Below are 18,017 nucleotides of genomic sequence, written 5' to 3'. Positions count from 1 at the left end.
GTGCTTTCATTGGAAAATTGTATATTTCATATTTGTCAATACAGAATATTGGAAGCCGATCTTCGGATATGTGCACGCACGTGCTGAACAAGTCCGCCATGCTTGGGAGAATATTGAACACAGTGCCGAACTAGTCGATTATTATTTGAAAACAGTAAACGAGCAGCTCATTCTATACGAGTGTCGCTAATGATCCATATCAAGTTATTTATTCATTTTTAAAGTACGAACAAGAATGAGCGTGGCCTCCTCTAATGACCATAACGGTACTGCACGCAATTATTAATGAACATAACTTGAATTAAAGTAGGAATAAACAAAAACAGACAGGATGAGTTCAATATCCTCCAGGATAAACCGTATCCGGTAGTTCCCTTCTTCCAATTATTCCTCGATAGCTAGAAACAGAAAAAAAAAAGAGAAAGTTCCACGAGATTTCGTAAGAAGAGTATTCGAAAATCAAAAAAAATTGACGGAACAACGTCATCTCTATAACCGATGAGTTGCATACGCTCTTTCGTCTCCACTAAGATCACTTGTTTCCGTCGCATGCCTATATCTCGAATATATTACATGCACTTTCACCTGCCGGAAGATTGCCGTCTTCTGTGCAAAACACGACGTGGGTTTTGAGCATTCTTCGCACGAGGGAAAAACCTAGACAGCACATTTGAATACCCTTTGTATTTGGAAGGAATTAAACGAAAAACGTAATGTATAACCCGAACGTACTCAATATCCTTTGAAAGTAGATGAAAAAAAATAACTAAATCAGTCATAGATAGGATCCTACTCATCGAGTAGCAATTAAGGGAATTAGGAGGACACAGAATTGAACACAAATGACTTAAAAATACAATTACACATTACGAACAGAGCGCAGGACGAACCTCAAATGCAAGAGGGACCTGATCATAGCAGGCATCCACCATGCAGTCAGTGACCGCATTGAAGTAAGAAGAAGAGCAGATGCAGGCAAGATCGTTGGCACCACATCCAGAAGATGAAAGCTTCGAGTAGAAGCAAGATTGTCCACACTGGTTCATACCGACCGAGTTCAGACGCGACACGATGTTGATGGCGTCAGTAGGAGCGGGGAAGTAAGAAGTCTCAGTCGAGGTGGCGGCCACGCCTGCGTAGAAGTAACCAGAAGACGAAAGACCCATCGACGACGACCGCGGAGCGAATGACGACGATCCACCGTAAGACGACGATCTACCGTATCCAGACGAAGGCTTCGGGTATCCAAGTCCCGACGAAGGCTTAGCAGTCGGCTGCGAGGTGGCCTGCGCGGGGTTGTACGACGAAGACTGAGCCGGGCGGTAAGAGGAGTAGGCAGGACGACCAGACGAAGAGGCCGGACGACCAGACGAAGAGGCCGGACGACCAGACGACGACAGACGTCCCGACGACATCGGGCGGCCAGACGACGCACCAGAGTAGTACTCTCTCTTATGAACGATGTTCGGGCTGCCGTTGGGCTGCACGTTAAACTTGGCGCAAGAGGAAATGGCCAGGTTCTGAGCATACGGCAGATCTCTCTTGTCGCACTGCGAATAGAAACATTCGTACAGGTTGCTCTGGTAGTACTCGTCCTCACACAGACACTGGATGTCGTCGGAGCCACATCCCGAAATAATCAAAGTATTCTCGACACACGGCTTGTAGCAACCTATATGGTCAGTAAACTCCACAGAAATGACGACGTCACCGCCTAGATATCACTTTCGTTCGTGAACTAGTCTTGTGCGGTCCTGATACTACTACTAGTAGACTTTACTGGACGGGACAAATTGTCTCAGATGCCGCAGCAAACCAACTATTGCCAAAAATAAATGAACTTACTGGGAGCGCCAAAGAAGTTCGCGGCCTCAGCCACCGCCAGAAGGAATATTAAGGAAACCGCCGATATTATACTGAATCTCTGCATGGTGAATGATGCACTGTAGACCAACTGGAACTGTCGATCGGAGAACTTTTAAACAGGTTTTCGACGTTCGAAACCACAGAGGAAGTCAACTGTTCTCTAGTTAGACATATTCTGAACTCCGAGGTATGAACGAACACCTCAGAACCACACTTACCGACAACCTAGCCCCACACACAACGATACCGCGCTGTTTCTTTGCGGAACCACTATCTGATGCCTCGAAGATATCCTTACAGTATCGTAGATTGAGGACGATTCTGAAGCCGACAACAAATCAAAGCTGCTTCCGCTAATACGGCTCCGGCAACCTCAAAATTGTAGCCTCGTAAGACCGTACTTAATCTGATACTGAATATTCGGACACCGTCGAAATGTCAGGAATCAGGGTGATTGGTGACAGAGATGTGCGACAAAATAGGGAGATAATGGGAAGAAAACGAAAAGAAAAAGTAAGGAAAAATGGATTATAAAAATAAATAATGTAGGACGCACAGGAATGAAAAAGAGCAGGCAAAAGATTGAAAGCGTAAAAAGCTGGAAGATGGTGAATGCAAATAGGAAATGATTGGAGGGAACAAAAAATCTAAAAATCAAAAGTTTAAATGTGTACAGTGCTCACTGAGACAGAGATAGGCATCTATATCTACTAAACAGAGGAGAGTGCTGCGTACCGCGCTGATGCTTACGGACACGGCTTGCCGGAGATGTGAGAGCGCAATACCAAGAGGCGCCGTGGGAATTAGAGAAGCTACACCTTACTTTACTAGAGCTAGTGAAAGGTATATACAAACTATAACTCGAACTGAAAAAGTCTATTATGGCCTCGAGAGGTAAAAATAGCTATATGATGCACATCGTACCGTATACAAGTATACTTTTCACTAGAATACCAGCTATCTAATCCGGTTAATATACAATTTAAATTGCACATGTAAACAGAATAGTACAAATGCATAGGCTTTACTCTCTCATATACATTAGCTGTCTCCGTATTAGTAAGGCCAGGTTTTTTGAGAGTATTTGCTTCTGGTAATGTTGGTTGCACGAGTGCTCATGGCATAGTAGGCGACATTTTCTGTAATGAACTGCATCATGCATTACCAAGTGCGTGTTCTTGTGAGTAAAAATAGTCAAGAGCGGCCATTACTGACAAGACGTTCTGGTGACGTATTTGCCTCTCAGACTCATAGCCGTGACCTCGCAATAAGGCAGAGGGTTTTGTATCGTCTAGACGCTCACATAGGCGCACACCGAGATCTCGGTGTTTTCCATAAGTTGAGTTCGGTTAGAAGTGATAGTTTCCGTCAGCGCGATTAAACTTGTTACATATTATAGTCACGTGATTACGGGACAACACCCTCCGGCTGCTACCATTATGGGCGGTTGAGCCGATCATCTTACGCTGTATTTGGATAGCAAATATTACACGTTGACTGTTCATACTGCAATCCTCAGCCGTACGTACAACTCGCATGATTAGCCGTGCACGAGAATGAACGAAGGGACACGATTATGGAGAATAGCATCCGAGATACCGGACTTCGTCTACACAATGGCAAGTTCGGAGTATACACACTCTTCCCATGCGTGCAGCACAGTCTAATTTCGTTAGAGCGGGATGCATGTCTGAGACCTATATGCACCCGCGTACTATATATATAATTTGCCCAGAAAATTGTTGTTACAAATACATCATTGCACATGGGCCCGAACCGGACCAGCACAGGGTTCACGGGTGCAAAAGTTGAAAGTACTAGCTTTCAGGTGCGAGTTTATAGTAAATTCTAGGCCAAATTTCTCCATGATGGAGGGAAATTTGCATTTACGGTAATACATAAACAAAGGGTCACTTCAAGGAGTAGCTTTACCTCGAATTGTCTACGGTATTGCTATATCCGACGGAGCCCGAACGACTGTACAGTAGAGCCGGCTTTAGAGTAAATGACTGGCAAGCAAGGAGCAAGGGGTAATAACAGAGAAAAGGTGGTCTATTAAATTGTTTGCTCAAAACCGAATTCCTGGCGTCGTAGCTAGCTGCCTATGATCCTGGAGGAGCTAAGAGAGCAGAGTGGATGGCGGGAGGGTGGGAGACCTGCAGAAGCCAGATGCAAGCATGCTAGAAGCTTGCTACTTATCCGCAAGGATTGCTACTACAATTAGACGGGCAAGGATACCCTTGGACACAATAGTTGACAGGGGCGTGCTTGCGGGATGTGCCTTTAGGCCTGTGGGTTACAGTGGACCAGTGCTTCTCCATATACCGTTAGCCTAACCGCCGCCTATGGAAGCCTCCTGGTGCGGCGCAGCACAATCATATCCTTAGCACGATCTATTAGCTTGGCGCGCTTACTATATGGGATGTTCCTGCCTGCAGTAGTGAGATGTGCGGCATCAGACTGCAGAAAGCAAATTTCGCGTAATGCAAGGAAGACTATAGTTGGCATGCGTCCATGGCGCCTGCAGTCAAGGGATGTCAGAATTGTGAGGACGTAATTTTATCATTTCTTCCTCGGGAATAAATTAAAACACTGAGCCGTAGCACTCCGGAAGGCAGCGGCTCTCTAAGGCACATGAACACAAAGTAGAAAGGTGTGTTCATAGCTGCAAGGGCAATTGCCGTTTTCTACAGGAAATTAGATCGTTCCTGAATAATCAAAGCTCAACGTATTCGAGCGCATGGGAGCGCATGGCACAGATCAAATCGGCGAGCCACCTTCGCTCTTATTAGTGGAATTCGTACGAAATGTACTCGAAATCGAGTGACAGATTAGAATGCCGCATTGCAGGCAAACAAATAGTCCGGTTCTGGGCTGTGTAAGCTGTCATGGCGCACTCTGCGATATGGGTCTATCTGGCTGACAGCTAGTATGTAGTTGTGATCTACAATCTTACTTGATAACCCAAAGTGTCTAAGCGTACACAGCGTTGGGCGATACATCGAATTTAAGTAAGTCCGCCGGATTTTAAAAATGAAGAGGATCACACTAGTTATGATCTTGACTCTGAATAGATAGATCCCAATGGTCGCTCTGCTACGAAAATGGTCCAGATATAGAAGGTTAGAAGATGGCATGTTCCGGATTTTTAAAATGAGTTGGTTTCGCCGGAATAACCATCGGTCAGATATGTGGTCAGAGTTGACAAAAGTACGCTGCGGGTCCGAGCATTGAAATATATGTGCCTCGGTCTCATCCATGGCATGTTCGAGTTGAACCTAGGTAAGGATGGACACTAGTAAACAATGTATGCTACTCGCCTTCAGTCCAACCTTGTCAGTATGATTGCAGCACGAAACGCTCTTGGACGAGGCTGTTCGGCTGTCCTCACGAATTCACTGATTTGTGTTTAATCTAACCTTCCGTTCGCGTACCATGTACACAAGCAGATTAGTGAACTGATCGTATACCAATTCTACAATCGGTTAGCATGTATGTAGTACCACAAATAAGGTTTTGAATCTGAGGAACCTCAAAAAAATTATACGATACAGTATCTGGCGTAACTAGAAACGTCACTAGTTCGATGGGTCTGTCAAGATGTCGAAAGGCATTCAAGCCACGCTGAAATTCGTTGGAGATGCTGTTTTGGATGTCTGAACTAGAGGCGAGATGGACGGCATTGGCATGCTCAAGAGTGAAATGGATATAAGAGTTGTATTCACGAGAGTGAGTTGAGCATATATATATCATGTCATTTGTCCGTCATCCTTCCACCTAAGGATCCCTTAATGGCGCTTTATACATGCGCCTCGCCGAGGGTTGAAGTCTACTGATCGTGGCCTCGGTTTATTGAAAAGGAGACCTCAAGGGGATATCACGTGAGTAGCTTTATCCAGAGTGATCTCAGGGGCATGGGCCAATACGTCTACAGGTAGGACAGACGACGACGGTTATTGGCCGCCGCCGCTTGTTGTGTTGATCCCGCGCCAGGAGATATTTTTCGAAAGCTTGCAGTTGGCAATTGTACGCGAACTATTGCTGCAACATGTTCGCGTGCTGCGGCACCATACTCTGGCGATAGGGGCAAAAGTATTTCGCTTATGGCGGGAGCATGTCTGCAACATATATATTCTATCGACATGGCCTTGACGGCGAGGCATGCGTCGCTGTGCGAGTAGGCTCTGCATACCAATTTGGACTACATACCGTGATACCAAATTATCTTGGCTGTTTGGCCAATTGACATGGCTGTCCAATGACTTGGTAAACATTACGCGTTGATACCTAAAACACAAGGCTTAAATACGAGACTCCCAGTACAATGTCTTCAGATGCCATTGGACTGATACGCACGGGAGGTAATCAACAAAAGGAAAGCCAAGTGCTCGCCTTAGCCAGGTATACCTGGTAAGTGGTATGGTCCTATTTGTAGTGACACGGCCGCACAAGAGCATGTGAGGACAATCATATCGACTGTTTGTCGCTACCGAAGTCTGGATAGTTTCCGTCACAGTTTGCTTTATGGCTAGGACGCAATACCCGTGTATCGGAATAGCTCATCATCAAGATAGGCAAAGACGCGGATCGAGATGAGGGTCAGCTATTATACCTCAAATGTGATAACGCTTTACCGCGACATCGCGGTAGTTTGATGGCTTCGGTTTCATGCACAGAGATGCCCACGATCTCTGTAGTTGCGCATCATATATAAAGAAATCCGCAACTCTGTGTATGGAGCCCAATAAACTAGGTATCTGAGCGCTGAGCTTTTTTTAAGTCTAAGACATTTTCTGTAGTGTATGCGCAAGGCTGAGAACCACGAAGTTCAGACTAAAAGTCTCCGCCGCGGCAGATCGCGAAGAGTATAGCTTCCTGGCACCACCGAACAAGTGCATACGCGGGTATTTACGCAACGCAGCTTGCAGCCGGCGGCAGACGTGTGCGGCAAGCTGCTGCACACGTAGGCATGTGGTCAGATCCGGCGTATTGGAAAGCGCAGAGCAAGTACGGCCTTTGCTGCGCCGATAATGGCGCTTAGTCGCGGTGCACTATAAAACGGGCACGCTTGTCGATGGCGCTCCAAGGCGTACTGTTTGCTACGTGCGATAAATGATATCAGCAAAATTAATGTCTTACCGCCACTCAGTGTAATACGTTTATTCTAGTATCACACACCACGCTCTGTTACCATTCACATAAACGAGTGAGGTAGCTAAATCGGCGCTAAGACAGTTGTGATTATAACGTCATTCGATGGTGACCTAAGAAACCGTTGCGATTGTAGAATGCAGTTACGAGGCGGCGCAGCAAAGCATGGTCCAGTGCTCGGGCTGTCAAATTATGCCCTATGCTATAGATGCGTGGTACTTTTGGAGGCTGCGCGGCAGTGTGGTTACGTCATCAACTCTGTGTGTTGTCTACTTTATTTCCCGCTCGATGGGACGAACTGCTGGCACTTCTACATGAACAGGCTGGCTAACACGCTGAATAGTCGTGACGGCCGTATCGCCCGATCGTCGTAGTGGTAGCTGTTGCGTGCAAACTCGCAAAAGTCTGGCTCCACGTTGAGCTCAGTGTAGATAGAAGGCGAGAGACGACCTCGTTGATACTATTTGGCAGCAACTCTCCCGACACCTGTGCCCTATTGGCGGCTACCAGTAACTCACTAAATCGTCGTCCGTGGCCTTGTGGCCCGCCGGTGATTTACGTGGGAACAGTGCACAGCATCTATGCACAGCCACAAACGCAAACCAGAGTCGCGTGTTGCCCTTGGGGCTAGATAGAGGCGCATATGCTGCTGAACCTTTGTTCTTTTTTTAGTATAATGGCTGTACTTCGCCGACTTCTGTACGGTACTATGTACTGGGAACCTTGAACAAGCAATGAACACGATCGTACTGAGGTTGAGCGCGGTGGAGCCGTGCGAAACTCTTGCACACGGTAGAGACATGCGGGTTTAGCGCGCATTCGTATGCATTAGTCTACTTGGCCGCAACTTCGGCGGCGGTACATCGGGCGGCAAGCTCGGCAACTGCAAAATGACCACATAGACGATCATAGAGGTTCACTGAACAGAGTGGCTGCACCCGCGTCAGCACATCGAGGATGACTGCATGCTCTGCCACATGCCACAGCGTGCCGCAGCGTGCCTCCAGAATCACGGCATGCGTCTGGAGCACGTCGTCTAGCGAGGAGACTACAGGTGCGGCCTCGACAAGACCGAGCCACAACGTAGAGATCTCCGAGGACGCCACTCCCAACCGTCTGCCCCGCTGATCGTCCCTGGCTATCTCGGCTCTACAGACCAAGATCCGTAAACCGCTGTAAAAATAGTACGACATAAAAATAGGACAGTAGCCGGCAAATGCTTGGCGTCTTCGTTTGAAGGCCCACCGGACGTCTGTTGAATGTCGTTCTCCAGTTCGCACGGCTAGGGCCGAAGTTTGGATAACACCGTAACCATTATTGATCTCGCTCGGCTGTGTGGCGAGGCCGCCCGGCGAGATCCGAAATTACAAGGTCCGCTATGTTTGGAAACATGAAATCACTGGCGCGACCACCAGGAACGGTCAGCCGGATCCTTACCTCTCAAATCGGTTACAGTGTGCTTGAATCGCTGCCGATAGCTGGCAGCCACTAGTGCTGGAGACAGCTTGCTGGCGCGGACCCGGTTTGGAATGCTCGGTCGTGTTCAGCTGTGTCCGCGTGGGTGGCCTCGCATGTAGGCAGCGCCCATGTCCTGACGTCATGTTCTGTGCTCAGCCCGCGAGGCCAAGCGCAAAGAGCTGATTTGAGCGGGGTGCCCGGCGGGGTGTCCATCAGTGCTCTGGCTCACCGCGTGCTTGCGCCTACCGCCTGCGCGGTCACAGGCGGTCGATTGGCGGCCGGCCGCTGAGCCGCCTTTTATGCACGCCGGTAGGCGAAGCATCGCTCAGCCAGCCTGCATCTCTCTCTATATTGCTGGCCGGTATGCGCCACGAGTGGTTTGCCGGTCGAAAGGGTGCCGGCCGGAGCGGGGAACATGATAAGAGCTCGGGCTCTACATATACCCCACTTTAATGGGCTCTGCGTGGGGTGCGCTGTCAAAAGCTTACACTGTTATACAGCCACGCGGCATCCTGCCCCTCCTTGGCCGTGTGAAGATTTATCCGGTTACTTGAGTCACGTTCAATGTCGCGACGCGCATATAGCCACAACCACTCAGACGGCACTTGATCAGCGATCACGACAAATGCTATCGATGGCATTGGCAGGCTCGTTCCCACTCTGGCCGCTCCAACACAGTGGCCCGGATACGCTCTTGATCCGATTATATCTGCCCATTCCAGAACCTATTATCTAGCGGCCGATATCGCACTGTTCGGGGATTTGGTCACGTGCCAGATGGCGCGTAGCGTTGTTTCGGCCGCAGGCCGCGCACGGACGATCGGAGTGGCACAGTCCGGCCAGCAGGTCGCGATCAGGACGCGGCCATCGCAAGATTGCCTATTATGGCGTCCGGGCCACATCGCTGTTTGGGTGTGTTTCTCGGAGCACCGGTAGCGATAGTCTCAAAGCGTCGCTAGTTCGAAGAAAATTGTCGTGAAGCAAAAAACCCCACCTCCTACTGTCGTAGCGGGAAACCCCGAAGACTTTTCAAAGGCCTGATAAAAAATTATCGGTTATTTAAATCATTAGTCCTTATTTTTTTCCGTACATATATTTGCGTGCACCTCACAACCATAGCTGGTCCCGTGGTAGCTCTCTGCAAATCAGTGACGTTTTTCGAGTAAATCACAAGACACCGGTCGACTCAGAGACCGTCCGTCAGAAGTCGCTCACGCTTTAAGGCCGATTTACAGCCAAGTACAATCGTCGCAATGTCTACCCAGGAGAAGAAGCGTGCGTGGCGATTGAGTGTACGTTGCTGACTAGCCAGCTCTTCCTTTCTTCTACCAGTTCATCGCTGGTGCGGTCGCCGGAATCTCGGAGGTGAGTGCAATTCTCCGCGAGGATTGGAGGGCTGACAGCACAGATTCTGGTCATGTACCCGCTGGATGTGGTGAAGACCCGCGTGCAACTGCAGGTCAGTTCCGCCGGTGCCGGGCCGGAGTACACGGGAATGGTGGACTGCATACAGAAGATTGTCAAGAACGAGGGGTACGTGACGGCGATTTGTTACCAGGACGCCAGACTGACTTAGCGACTCAGATTCTCGAGACTCTACCGCGGCATCACGGCCCCGATCCTGATGGAGGCTCCCAAGAGGTGTGTAGCACCGGCGCTGGCTGGGCGAGCGCGCTGACACGGGCAGAGCCACCAAGTTCGCTGCCAACGATGAATGGGGAAAGGTCTACCGGAACCTGTTTGGCGTGACCAAGATGGACCAGAGCCTGTCCGTTTTGACCGGCGCTACGGCCGGTGCCACCGAGTCGTTTGTCGTCGTGCCGTTCGAGCTTGTCAAGATCCGTATCCAGGACAAGAACAACGGCGGCAAGTACAAGGGCATCACCGACACGGTCTACAAGATCGCTAAGGAGGAGGGCGTTCTGGCGCTGTACAATGGCCTCGAGGCCACGCTGTGGAGACACATCCTGTGGAACGCTGGCTACTTCGGTGTCATTTTCAAGGTGCGCGAGGTCATTCCCAAGGCCGAAACGCCCAGCGGCCAGACTACGAACGACCTGATTGCCGGTTCCATCGGCGGCACTGCCGGAACGATCCTGAACACGCCCGCCGACGTTGTCAAGTCGCGTATCCAGAACACTGTCCGCGTCGAGGGCGTCGTGCCCAAGTACAACTGGGCCTGGCCGAGCATATACACCGTCATGAAGGAGGAGGGCTTTGGCGCGCTCTACAAGGGCTTTGTGCCCAAGGTGCTGAGACTTGGCCCGGGAGGTGGTATCCTGCTCGTCGTCTTCACTGCCGTGATGGACTTCTTCCGCTCGATGGAGGAGTAGACGCCGCGCGGCAATCGTAGTGCATTGCTGCCCTAGCTACCTTCGTTCGCCCGAGTGCCGACATTGCTTTTGGGGATAGACTAGTCGGACCTACAGCGCGCGGTCGCCAGACGCCGCTGAACTCTGTATCGAGGCACTGCCACGGGTAGATAATGACAAAAGTTGGTATTTACAATTTTCTCCGCACATGCCTCTCGGCGGACTCAGGGTTGAGCTGCAGCCGGACGGCGTCTTCGACAAGCTCTCTCATGCCAGCTTCCGGGTTGTCGGAAGAGAGGATCCTCTCGATGCGTTCGCGCTGGAGCTTCTGGTACTCATCGTCGCCATCGGCCATATGCATGTCCTCCGAGTTCTCGTAGCTGTATCTGACCTGGGGCGCCGGCGCGGCGGAGGTGGTCGCGGGAGCCGTTCCATTCTCGAGCGACTTCAGGTAGCTCGACACCTCCGTGAACTCGTCCTCCTCCTCGATCTTCTCGGCGGCCTATGCAATCAGCGGGCGCCGTCTGGCGTTGCTTACCGTCTGCCCGTCCGAGTTCTTGTGGTGGTAATCGATCTTGAACTCCTCGACCAGGGCCTTGGCAACGTCGGCGGTCTCGGCCACGAAGAGCGCGGTCTCGTCGTCGTCGTCCTTGATGTTGACGTCTCCGCCGGCCTCGGTGATCAGGTACCGCAGCAGATCAATGTGGCCGTACGAGGCCGCGGCGTGAATCGGCGTATAGCCATTGGGATCTCTGTCGTTAGGGGTGTGGACACCGGCACCGATCAGGGACTTGACGAGCGCGATGTTGTTGTCCGAGCTGGCCGTCCAGAGGTTCTGGTGACTCATCTTGCCGGGTTTTCAGAGACCTGGAGGCTCGCAGAGGAATCTGGGTGCCGTGGACGGGAAATAAAAAAGATTTTACCCTGCACATTGCAACCGTTAAATATGCTATTTTCGGAAAACACAATCGTGGCTCTAGTGGCGCAGAGGTTAGCGCATCGTGCTTATAGTTGTATTACGGCATCTATACTTGATGTCACGGTCGTGTGAGGAACGCGACGGTCGTGGGTTCGATCCCCTCCTAGAGCATTTTTTTACATCCCAACGCTAGCGCCTTATTTGCTCGTTTGCGCCCGCGTCCGCTAACGCGTTTTGTGCTGCCTGGGGTTTCTCGGCACCGGCGACGGCCACTATCAGACTTTCAGGCTTTCATGATAGGCGAGATTGCCGCCTGTTTGCTCGATGACCTGTAGTGGTGTCTCGCCGCCGGCTCGACATGCGCCATCTAGTGTGGCCCACCGCCGGGCGAGGACAAAAGTGGAGAAACACGACGTTCTACGTCAGAGGGCCCGCGCCGTATCGTACGTTTTTTCTTAAAGCATGATGGTGGTTTATCCGTTAAGAACCGCTCAGGAATTTATATTTTTTGGGGGTTAGTCCGAGTGGCTTCCACAGCCCAACTGAACTACCAGTAAGCGGGTTTTCAAATAAGAATGATTATCTAATTTTTATATAATACTCGCCGGGCTGACTTGCTTTTTCATTGCTCTGCAGAAGCACATCGGCCAACTTCACGCAGCCCGCAACCAGCCATAGACTCCCCCGCCCCGTGCATCTCGAATTGTTTGGGACTCCCCGCGGCTCATGCATCTGGAGCACGCCGGATAAGGACACACGAGCAGCGCGAGCACACACATTGACAGAGCTAGCTCTGTCTGTGTGATTCACAAGCACACAGGCCCCGGACCACGCCGGGCGGACAGGCCGATCACGGTGGGTGATTGCTTGTCGACCAGTCGCGCACGGCCCTGCTGGTAGATGGAGATCCGCGTCGACGGTTGAATTGAGATTCAGTCAATCGAGCGTCCGCAGGATCGAGGCCGGCCGCCTCGGAAGTCGGAAAACGCGGCCTCGCCGCACACCCGCCGCCCAAGCTCCTGCAGCCGCGCAGCGAGCGTCGCGTGGCGCGCGCCTGCCCCGCGGATCGCCGCAGATCGGGCCCTGGGCCCCAGGCGAGAACTAGAGCCCGACGGCTAGCGCGAGCGATAGCCCGCGAAGATGGTGAGCATCCGGCGCACGCCCGCGACTGACGGCCAGCTGTGGACCATCGTCCTTGCGCTTCTCCGGGGAAACAAATATGCCACCGAGCTCAGTCCGAGCAGTAGGGTGTACCAGCTCTTTGAGCGGTTCGCGTTCAAGGTCGTGCGGAACCCACAGGCGTTCATTCTGTGGTCGGCGATCTTGACGTTTGTGGTGTCCTACCCGACGCTGACGATGATTGCGCGGTCAGGCTCGACAGACGTGCACCAGCCGTGGATCAACTACGACTCGGTGTCGTCGCCGGACATCTGCGTCAAGCAGGCGTGGGTGCAGGGCGCCAGCGACAGCGCCCTCTCGACCGAGGTCTTTGAGCTCGCGTTCGAGCTGCAGTCGCGGCTGACGGACGGCATCCGCAGCGACGGCGCGGCCGACACGCGTTCGGTCGTGCACTCGCCGCTGGCGTACTGGGACAACTCGCTGCCGCGGTTCCGGCGCGACGCCGACATCGGCACGACCATCAACAGCGCGGCGGACGCGCGCCGCCCGCGCGAGCTGTTCTCGGGCAAGAAGTATGCCGGCCGCGAGCTCGTCTCGGCGGACGCGCTCATCATCAGCCTGTTCTACCGGGCGCAGGCCGACGAGATCGGCGCGCGGTGGGACCGCAACATGCGCGCGATCCTCGCCGCCGCCAACAACACGTTCGGCAACCATCCGCGCTCGCAGCAGGACGCCCAGAAGACGTCGTCGCTGGTGGTAAGTGGCCGCGCGGGCGCGCTGACGCCAGTACCAGGTCATCCCGATGTCGGCGACCGGCAACGTGCTGCTGATCGGCGCGTACATGTCGACGCTGGCGTACCTGATCTGCTCGCTGCGGTGCATCCACTCGGTGCGGTCGCGCAACGGCCTGTTTATTGCGTTCATTGCCGAGGTAGGTCCGCCGCGGGCGCCGCTGACGTAGCTCTTCCTGTCGATGACGTGCACGTCCACGCTGCTCATGATCCTCGGCGTCGACTTCTCGATGGCCCCAGTGTAAGTGCGCGCGCGGCCGCGCTGACCGCCAGCCAGGCGCTCCCGTTCATCTTCGTCGTGGTCGCGACCGAGAACATGTTCCGGCTGGTGAACGCGCTGCTGTACACGCAGCCGGAGCAGCCCGCGACGGTGCGCATCGGCACCGCGCTCGGCCGCGTCGGCTTCCTGTCGATGGTGACCGTCGGGTCCAACGTCGCGCTGCTGGCCGTGCCCATCATCTTCGGCCCCGAGCCGATCCGGCAGTTCTGCGTGTTCACGGCCACGGCCATGCTCGTCGACTTTGGCCTGCACATGACGTACACCGTCGCCGTGCTGTCCATCGACGTGCGGCGCCTCGAGCTCGAGGACCTCATCCACCAGGGCATCGACGCCGACGCCGACGCCGACGAGTCCGACGACGAGGAGGACAACGAGTCGTGGAACCCGTTCCCCAAGATCTACGACTTCTTCCAGCACGGCAGCGTCCCCAGCACGACCACGGCCGGCTCGACGATCATGACGTGCTTCCTGGTGGCCATCTACTGGCACTACACGAGCGACGTGTCGCTCGTGGTCCTGGTCAAGAACCTCGTCCAGAACAACTACTCGTGGGCCGACGTCGTGTTCAAGCTCCGCCAGGCCTGGCACTCGGGCACGCGCAGCTTCTACGGCCGCGACTACCTCAACACCGTCATCAACTGGCACAACTTCCGCGACCTCTACATCGGCTCGGACACGTTTGGCCAGCTCGTGCCGCAGAAGGACAAGTACGCCATCCAGCTGTACGAGCCCGTGTACTTCTACCTGGCCGGCTCGCGCAGCGCGCGCGACTACCAGGTCGCGCTGCGCGCGAGCACGACCAACATGTTCACGGTGTCGTACATCTCGGAGTTTGTGCTGGTCGTCACGCTCGTCGTGGTCGTGACCTCGGCCGTGCTCGAGTACCTGCTCAAGGACATCCGCGACGAGCACAGCTCGGACCCGCTGGCGTCGCGCGAGACGGTGTTCTTCGTCAAGGACCTGAGCGGCCACCACCGGCTGGACGTCGCGCGCATCTCGACGTCGAGCACCGGGCTCGTCGTGACCGTCGGGCTCGACCACAAGGTGCTGATCTGGCAGGCCAACGCGCGCAGCAGCCAGCGGCCGGCCAAGGTGCCGCTGCCGGCGGACGCGTGGCCGGTGACGGCGACGTTCCTGGACGCGCAGGCGTCGGTGCTGTGCATCGCGTCCCGGGACGGCTGCCTGCGCTGCTGGTCCATCGCGCTCGCCCGGTTCTTGTGGACGGTCGAGCTGCCGGAGCTGCAGGCGGCGGCGCCGCTGCTGGCGATCTTTGTGGCGGACCACGCGCAGAGCGCGATCGCCAACGAGAGCGCGGTGGTGGTCTGCCGCAGCGGCCGGCTGTACGCCGTGTCCGAGGACGGCGCGGTCACGACGTGCGTCGTGTCCGAGGCGCCGCTGGTGTCGGTCGAGAAGATGTTTGTGCCGCGGCTGCCGAAGCGGCTGGTGGCCGCGGCCGCCGACGGCGGCGTCAAGGTCGCGTTTCTGACGGGCGGCGCGTGGCTGGCGCAGCCGCTGGGCCTGCGCTTCGGCGCGTTCGAGCTGGCCGCGCGCGCCAACGGCAAGCAGCCCGCCCCGGGCCCGAAGCCGCTGCTGCCGCTCGTGACCGGCGAGCTCGCGCTCAACGGCCGGCCGGCCACTCCCCGCGCCGAGCCCGGGCCCCGCCAGCCCTACTGCCTGATCCCGCTCGCCCAGCTCGGCATGGTCCTGCGCGCGCGCAGCGTCACGGTCGAGCTCATCGACATCCAGACCGGCACCGTCGTCAAGGTGCTCCACATCGGCCAGTACCGCAAGGGCAGCCTGCGCGCGTTCCACGACCCGCCCCAGCACTGCAACTTCTGCGGCTGCTACACCATCGCGACCATGTGCATCATCTACAGCGAGCGCGACTCGGGCATGCTCATCATGCACAGCTACAACAACCCCAACAAGGCCCGCCACAGCATCTGTCTGCGCGTCGAGCGCGACCCGCGCGAGAAGCGCTGCGTCGGCTTCGAGGCCGTCATCGAGAAGCAGCACTGGCTCGACGACGCCGGCGGCTGGGAGGTCACCGACATCAACATGGTCATGGGCCTGCGGCGCAAGGACGACGCGGTCGTCGGCCGCGCGTCCCCGCCGCCCGACGGCCTGCGCCAGCGCCGCGGCCGCCCGGACCCCGCGCCCGAGCCCGCGCCCGACGACCGCTGGGAGGGCTGGACGATGGCCATGGACGGTGCGGTCTCGACCTTCCGCCTGCGGTCGTCCGAGGACGCCAAGGACAGCAAGCGCAAGACGCGCGCCGCCGACGGGCTCTCGGCCTTTGCCGCGCCCGCCGCCCGGCACGCGCGGCTGCTCGTCAGCAGCCTCGGCCCCGTGGCCAAGCTCGGCCACCGCTCGATCGCCGTCGGCTTCGGCAACGCCGTCGAGATCCTCTACTTTGAGAGCGAGGAGGTCATCCGCTCGGACGAGGCCGAGGAGGACGTCAGCCTGGCGTTTGCGTCGCGCCGCCGCCGCAGCCGCCGGCCCGACAGCTCCAGCGGCATGTCGCGCGCGTTCATCGGCAGCAGCGTGCGGTCGAATGTATTGTATCCGGGCTAGCCGCCCAATTTTGCATAGTACGGCGAATTGATTTATTGCAAGGACGCCCACGCGGCGCGCAGCTGGCGCTGCCGCCGGCTGTTGTTCCACGTGTACCACCGCAGGCGCTGGGCGAGGACGGCTGCGTCGCGGACCTGCCGCTGCCGCGCGTCTGCCAGCTGCGATTGGTGGACGGCCGTGCCGTACGTCTGCATGCACTGCTTCCAGCTGACGCCGGCGTCGTCCGGGCCGGCCTGGAACAGACTCCGCCGCGTGAGCGGGCTGCTGCTGCCGCCGCCGGTCGCGGCCTCCCACCGGTCCTCCTGCTCGGCCAGGTAGACCAGGCCGTCCAGGTTCTGGCCGGCGTCGATCGCGCGCTGGCTGGCCCGCATTTTCTTGCGGATCGACGCGTTCACGCCCTCGTTCTGCCGCCACGGGCCCTTGAGCACCGTGATCGGCACCAGCGAGTTGATTGTGTGCACCCGCGCGGTGTACGCGTTGCGGGCGTAGAAGAAGCGGCGGCGCTGGCGCTTCTCGCCGACGTACGCGCGCGCCTCGGCGTAGAGGACGTCGTGCAGTGCCGCCCGCGTCGCGTCGCCGCCGACGGGGCGCCCGGCGAGGGCCTCGGGGAGCAGCCCGCGGCTGGCCAGGTGCCGCTTGTACCAGGCGACCAGGGCGGCGTCGCGCGTGCGCACGCGCGCTGCGGCCGCGCCCCTTCGGTCCAGCAGCCTGCCGGCGTTCTCCGGGACGGCCGCGCCCGCCTCCGCCGCCAGCCGCGCTGCCTCGGCCTGCTGGAACGCGCAGATCTGGGCCGCGCTGGCCGCACAGCCCTCTGACGCCGCGCGCAGCACGGTCTCGGCCTGCGTCAGCGCATTCCGCGTCACCGTACCTTGAACGCATCCACAATGAGATCGCGGCAGATGGAAGCCGACATCTGCGACCGGTGCTTGCGGAATTCGCTCCGGACGTGGTCGTGCACAAACCGCAGCGTGGCCGGCGGCACCACCGGGTCGTCCGGCCGGTCGAAGTAGTTCACCGCGCGCAGCTCGCGGCAGTGCCGCAGCATCACCCGGTACAGGATCCGCAGCGGCCGCCGGTGCGCCTCGTGCAGCCGAAAGTGCAGCGGCTTGCGCATGGTGAAGTTTTGCGCGCGCTCCCAGCGGCTTTACGCTTCGCCACGCCAGCTCCCGCCGACGGCCGCCGGGTCCCCCGGGGACCCTGGCGACTTATGGAGAGCAGCTGCCCTGCGGCAGCGGCGCGCCGCGGCAGTCGCGCGACAGGGCTGTTTGCGTGATCTACAGACGCGTGGCGCATGAGGTGTGGCATATAGCCGCGGTGGTACCCGCGTGCCCGCCAGCGACCCTCGACGGAGTTGCCGCCGGAGGCTCGTTTGTGGCGAGCCTCCGGCGGCGACTCCGTCGAGGGTGGCTGCCCTTCGGGCAGGTGGCATATAGCCGCAGATGGTACCCGACCTGCCCGCAGGGCAGCCACCCTCGACGGGGGCGGGGGCCGGGGGGGCGCCCCCCCCCCGGCGGCGGCGGGGCGGCGCGGGGGGGGGGGGGGGGGGC

The 18,017-nt window shown here is 56.4% G+C and overlaps 5 protein-coding genes and 1 non-coding gene across 6 annotated transcripts; 3 read left to right on the top strand and 3 right to left on the bottom strand.

Moving 5' to 3' along the window:
• Window positions 1–866: 866 nt before the first annotated feature.
• On the bottom strand, window positions 867–1,930 carry V1510DRAFT_427463 (uncharacterized protein; the record flags this gene model as incomplete). Its single annotated transcript, XM_066935208.1, has 3 exons — window positions 867–1,215; window positions 1,447–1,714; window positions 1,846–1,930. The coding sequence occupies 3 exons, from the start codon at window positions 1,928–1,930 to the stop codon at window positions 867–869; spliced, it is 702 nt and encodes a 233-aa protein (XP_066786549.1).
• Window positions 1,931–9,728: 7,798 nt separating this feature from the next.
• Window positions 9,729–10,808, top strand: V1510DRAFT_405219 (mitochondrial carrier domain-containing protein; the record flags this gene model as incomplete). Its single annotated transcript, XM_066932319.1, has 5 exons — window positions 9,729–9,750; window positions 9,788–9,840; window positions 9,884–10,008; window positions 10,060–10,116; window positions 10,163–10,808. 5 exons carry the CDS (start codon window positions 9,729–9,731, stop codon window positions 10,806–10,808), a joined length of 903 nt encoding a protein of 300 aa, XP_066786548.1.
• Window positions 10,809–10,834: 26 nt separating this feature from the next.
• Window positions 10,835–11,660, bottom strand: V1510DRAFT_399820 (ankyrin repeat-containing domain protein). The gene is made up of 2 exons (XM_066931947.1): window positions 11,326–11,660; window positions 10,835–11,289 (listed from the first exon to the last, which is right to left on the bottom strand). Exons 1-2 carry the CDS (start codon window positions 11,632–11,634, stop codon window positions 10,978–10,980), a joined length of 621 nt encoding a protein of 206 aa, XP_066786547.1. The 5' UTR covers window positions 11,635–11,660; the 3' UTR covers window positions 10,835–10,977.
• Window positions 11,661–11,760: 100 nt separating this feature from the next.
• Window positions 11,761–11,877, top strand: V1510DRAFT_t264. The gene has a single exon. It is a non-coding gene; the product is annotated as a tRNA-Ile (tRNA).
• Window positions 11,878–12,846: 969 nt separating this feature from the next.
• V1510DRAFT_405217 (sterol-sensing domain of SREBP cleavage-activation-domain-containing protein) lies at window positions 12,847–16,470 on the top strand (the record flags this gene model as incomplete). The annotated part of the gene is made up of 5 exons (XM_066932318.1): window positions 12,847–12,849; window positions 12,886–13,581; window positions 13,613–13,756; window positions 13,787–13,857; window positions 13,890–16,470. 5 exons carry the CDS (start codon window positions 12,847–12,849, stop codon window positions 16,468–16,470), a joined length of 3,495 nt encoding a protein of 1,164 aa, XP_066786546.1.
• On the bottom strand, window positions 16,364–17,731 carry V1510DRAFT_423678 (uncharacterized protein). Its single transcript, XM_066934972.1, has 2 exons — window positions 17,339–17,731; window positions 16,364–17,309 (listed from the first exon to the last, which is right to left on the bottom strand). The coding sequence occupies exons 1-2, from the start codon at window positions 17,582–17,584 to the stop codon at window positions 16,503–16,505; spliced, it is 1,053 nt and encodes a 350-aa protein (XP_066786545.1). The 5' UTR covers window positions 17,585–17,731; the 3' UTR covers window positions 16,364–16,502.
• Between the last annotated feature and the right edge of the window lie 286 nt (window positions 17,732–18,017).

This window comes from Dipodascopsis tothii (assembly GCF_038497935.1).
Source record: "Dipodascopsis tothii strain CBS 759.85 unplaced genomic scaffold V1510scaffold_50, whole genome shotgun sequence".
Lineage (NCBI taxonomy): Eukaryota > Fungi > Ascomycota > Lipomycetes > Lipomycetales > Lipomycetaceae > Neoaidaea > Neoaidaea tothii.
The sequence above is the reverse complement of the archived record's forward strand: the minus strand, read 5'-3'. Positions and strand labels throughout refer to the sequence as shown.

Bases quoted from the DNA above. Each gene is read 5' to 3' on its own strand.
- V1510DRAFT_399820 (XM_066931947.1), bottom strand. From the start codon at position 11,634: ATGAGTCACCAGAACCTCTGGACGGCCAGCTCGGACAACAACATCGCG. The intron at 11,290-11,325 runs GTAAGCAACGCC...CTGATTGCATAG, and splicing joins AGAACTCGGACGGGCAGACG to GCCGCCGAGAAGATCGAGGA.
- V1510DRAFT_423678 (XM_066934972.1), bottom strand. From the start codon at position 17,584: ATGCGCAAGCCGCTGCACTTTCGGCTGCACGAGGCGCACCGGCGGCCG. The intron at 17,310-17,338 runs GTACGGTGACGC...GCGCTGACGCAG, and splicing joins TCATTGTGGATGCGTTCAAG to GCCGAGACCGTGCTGCGCGC.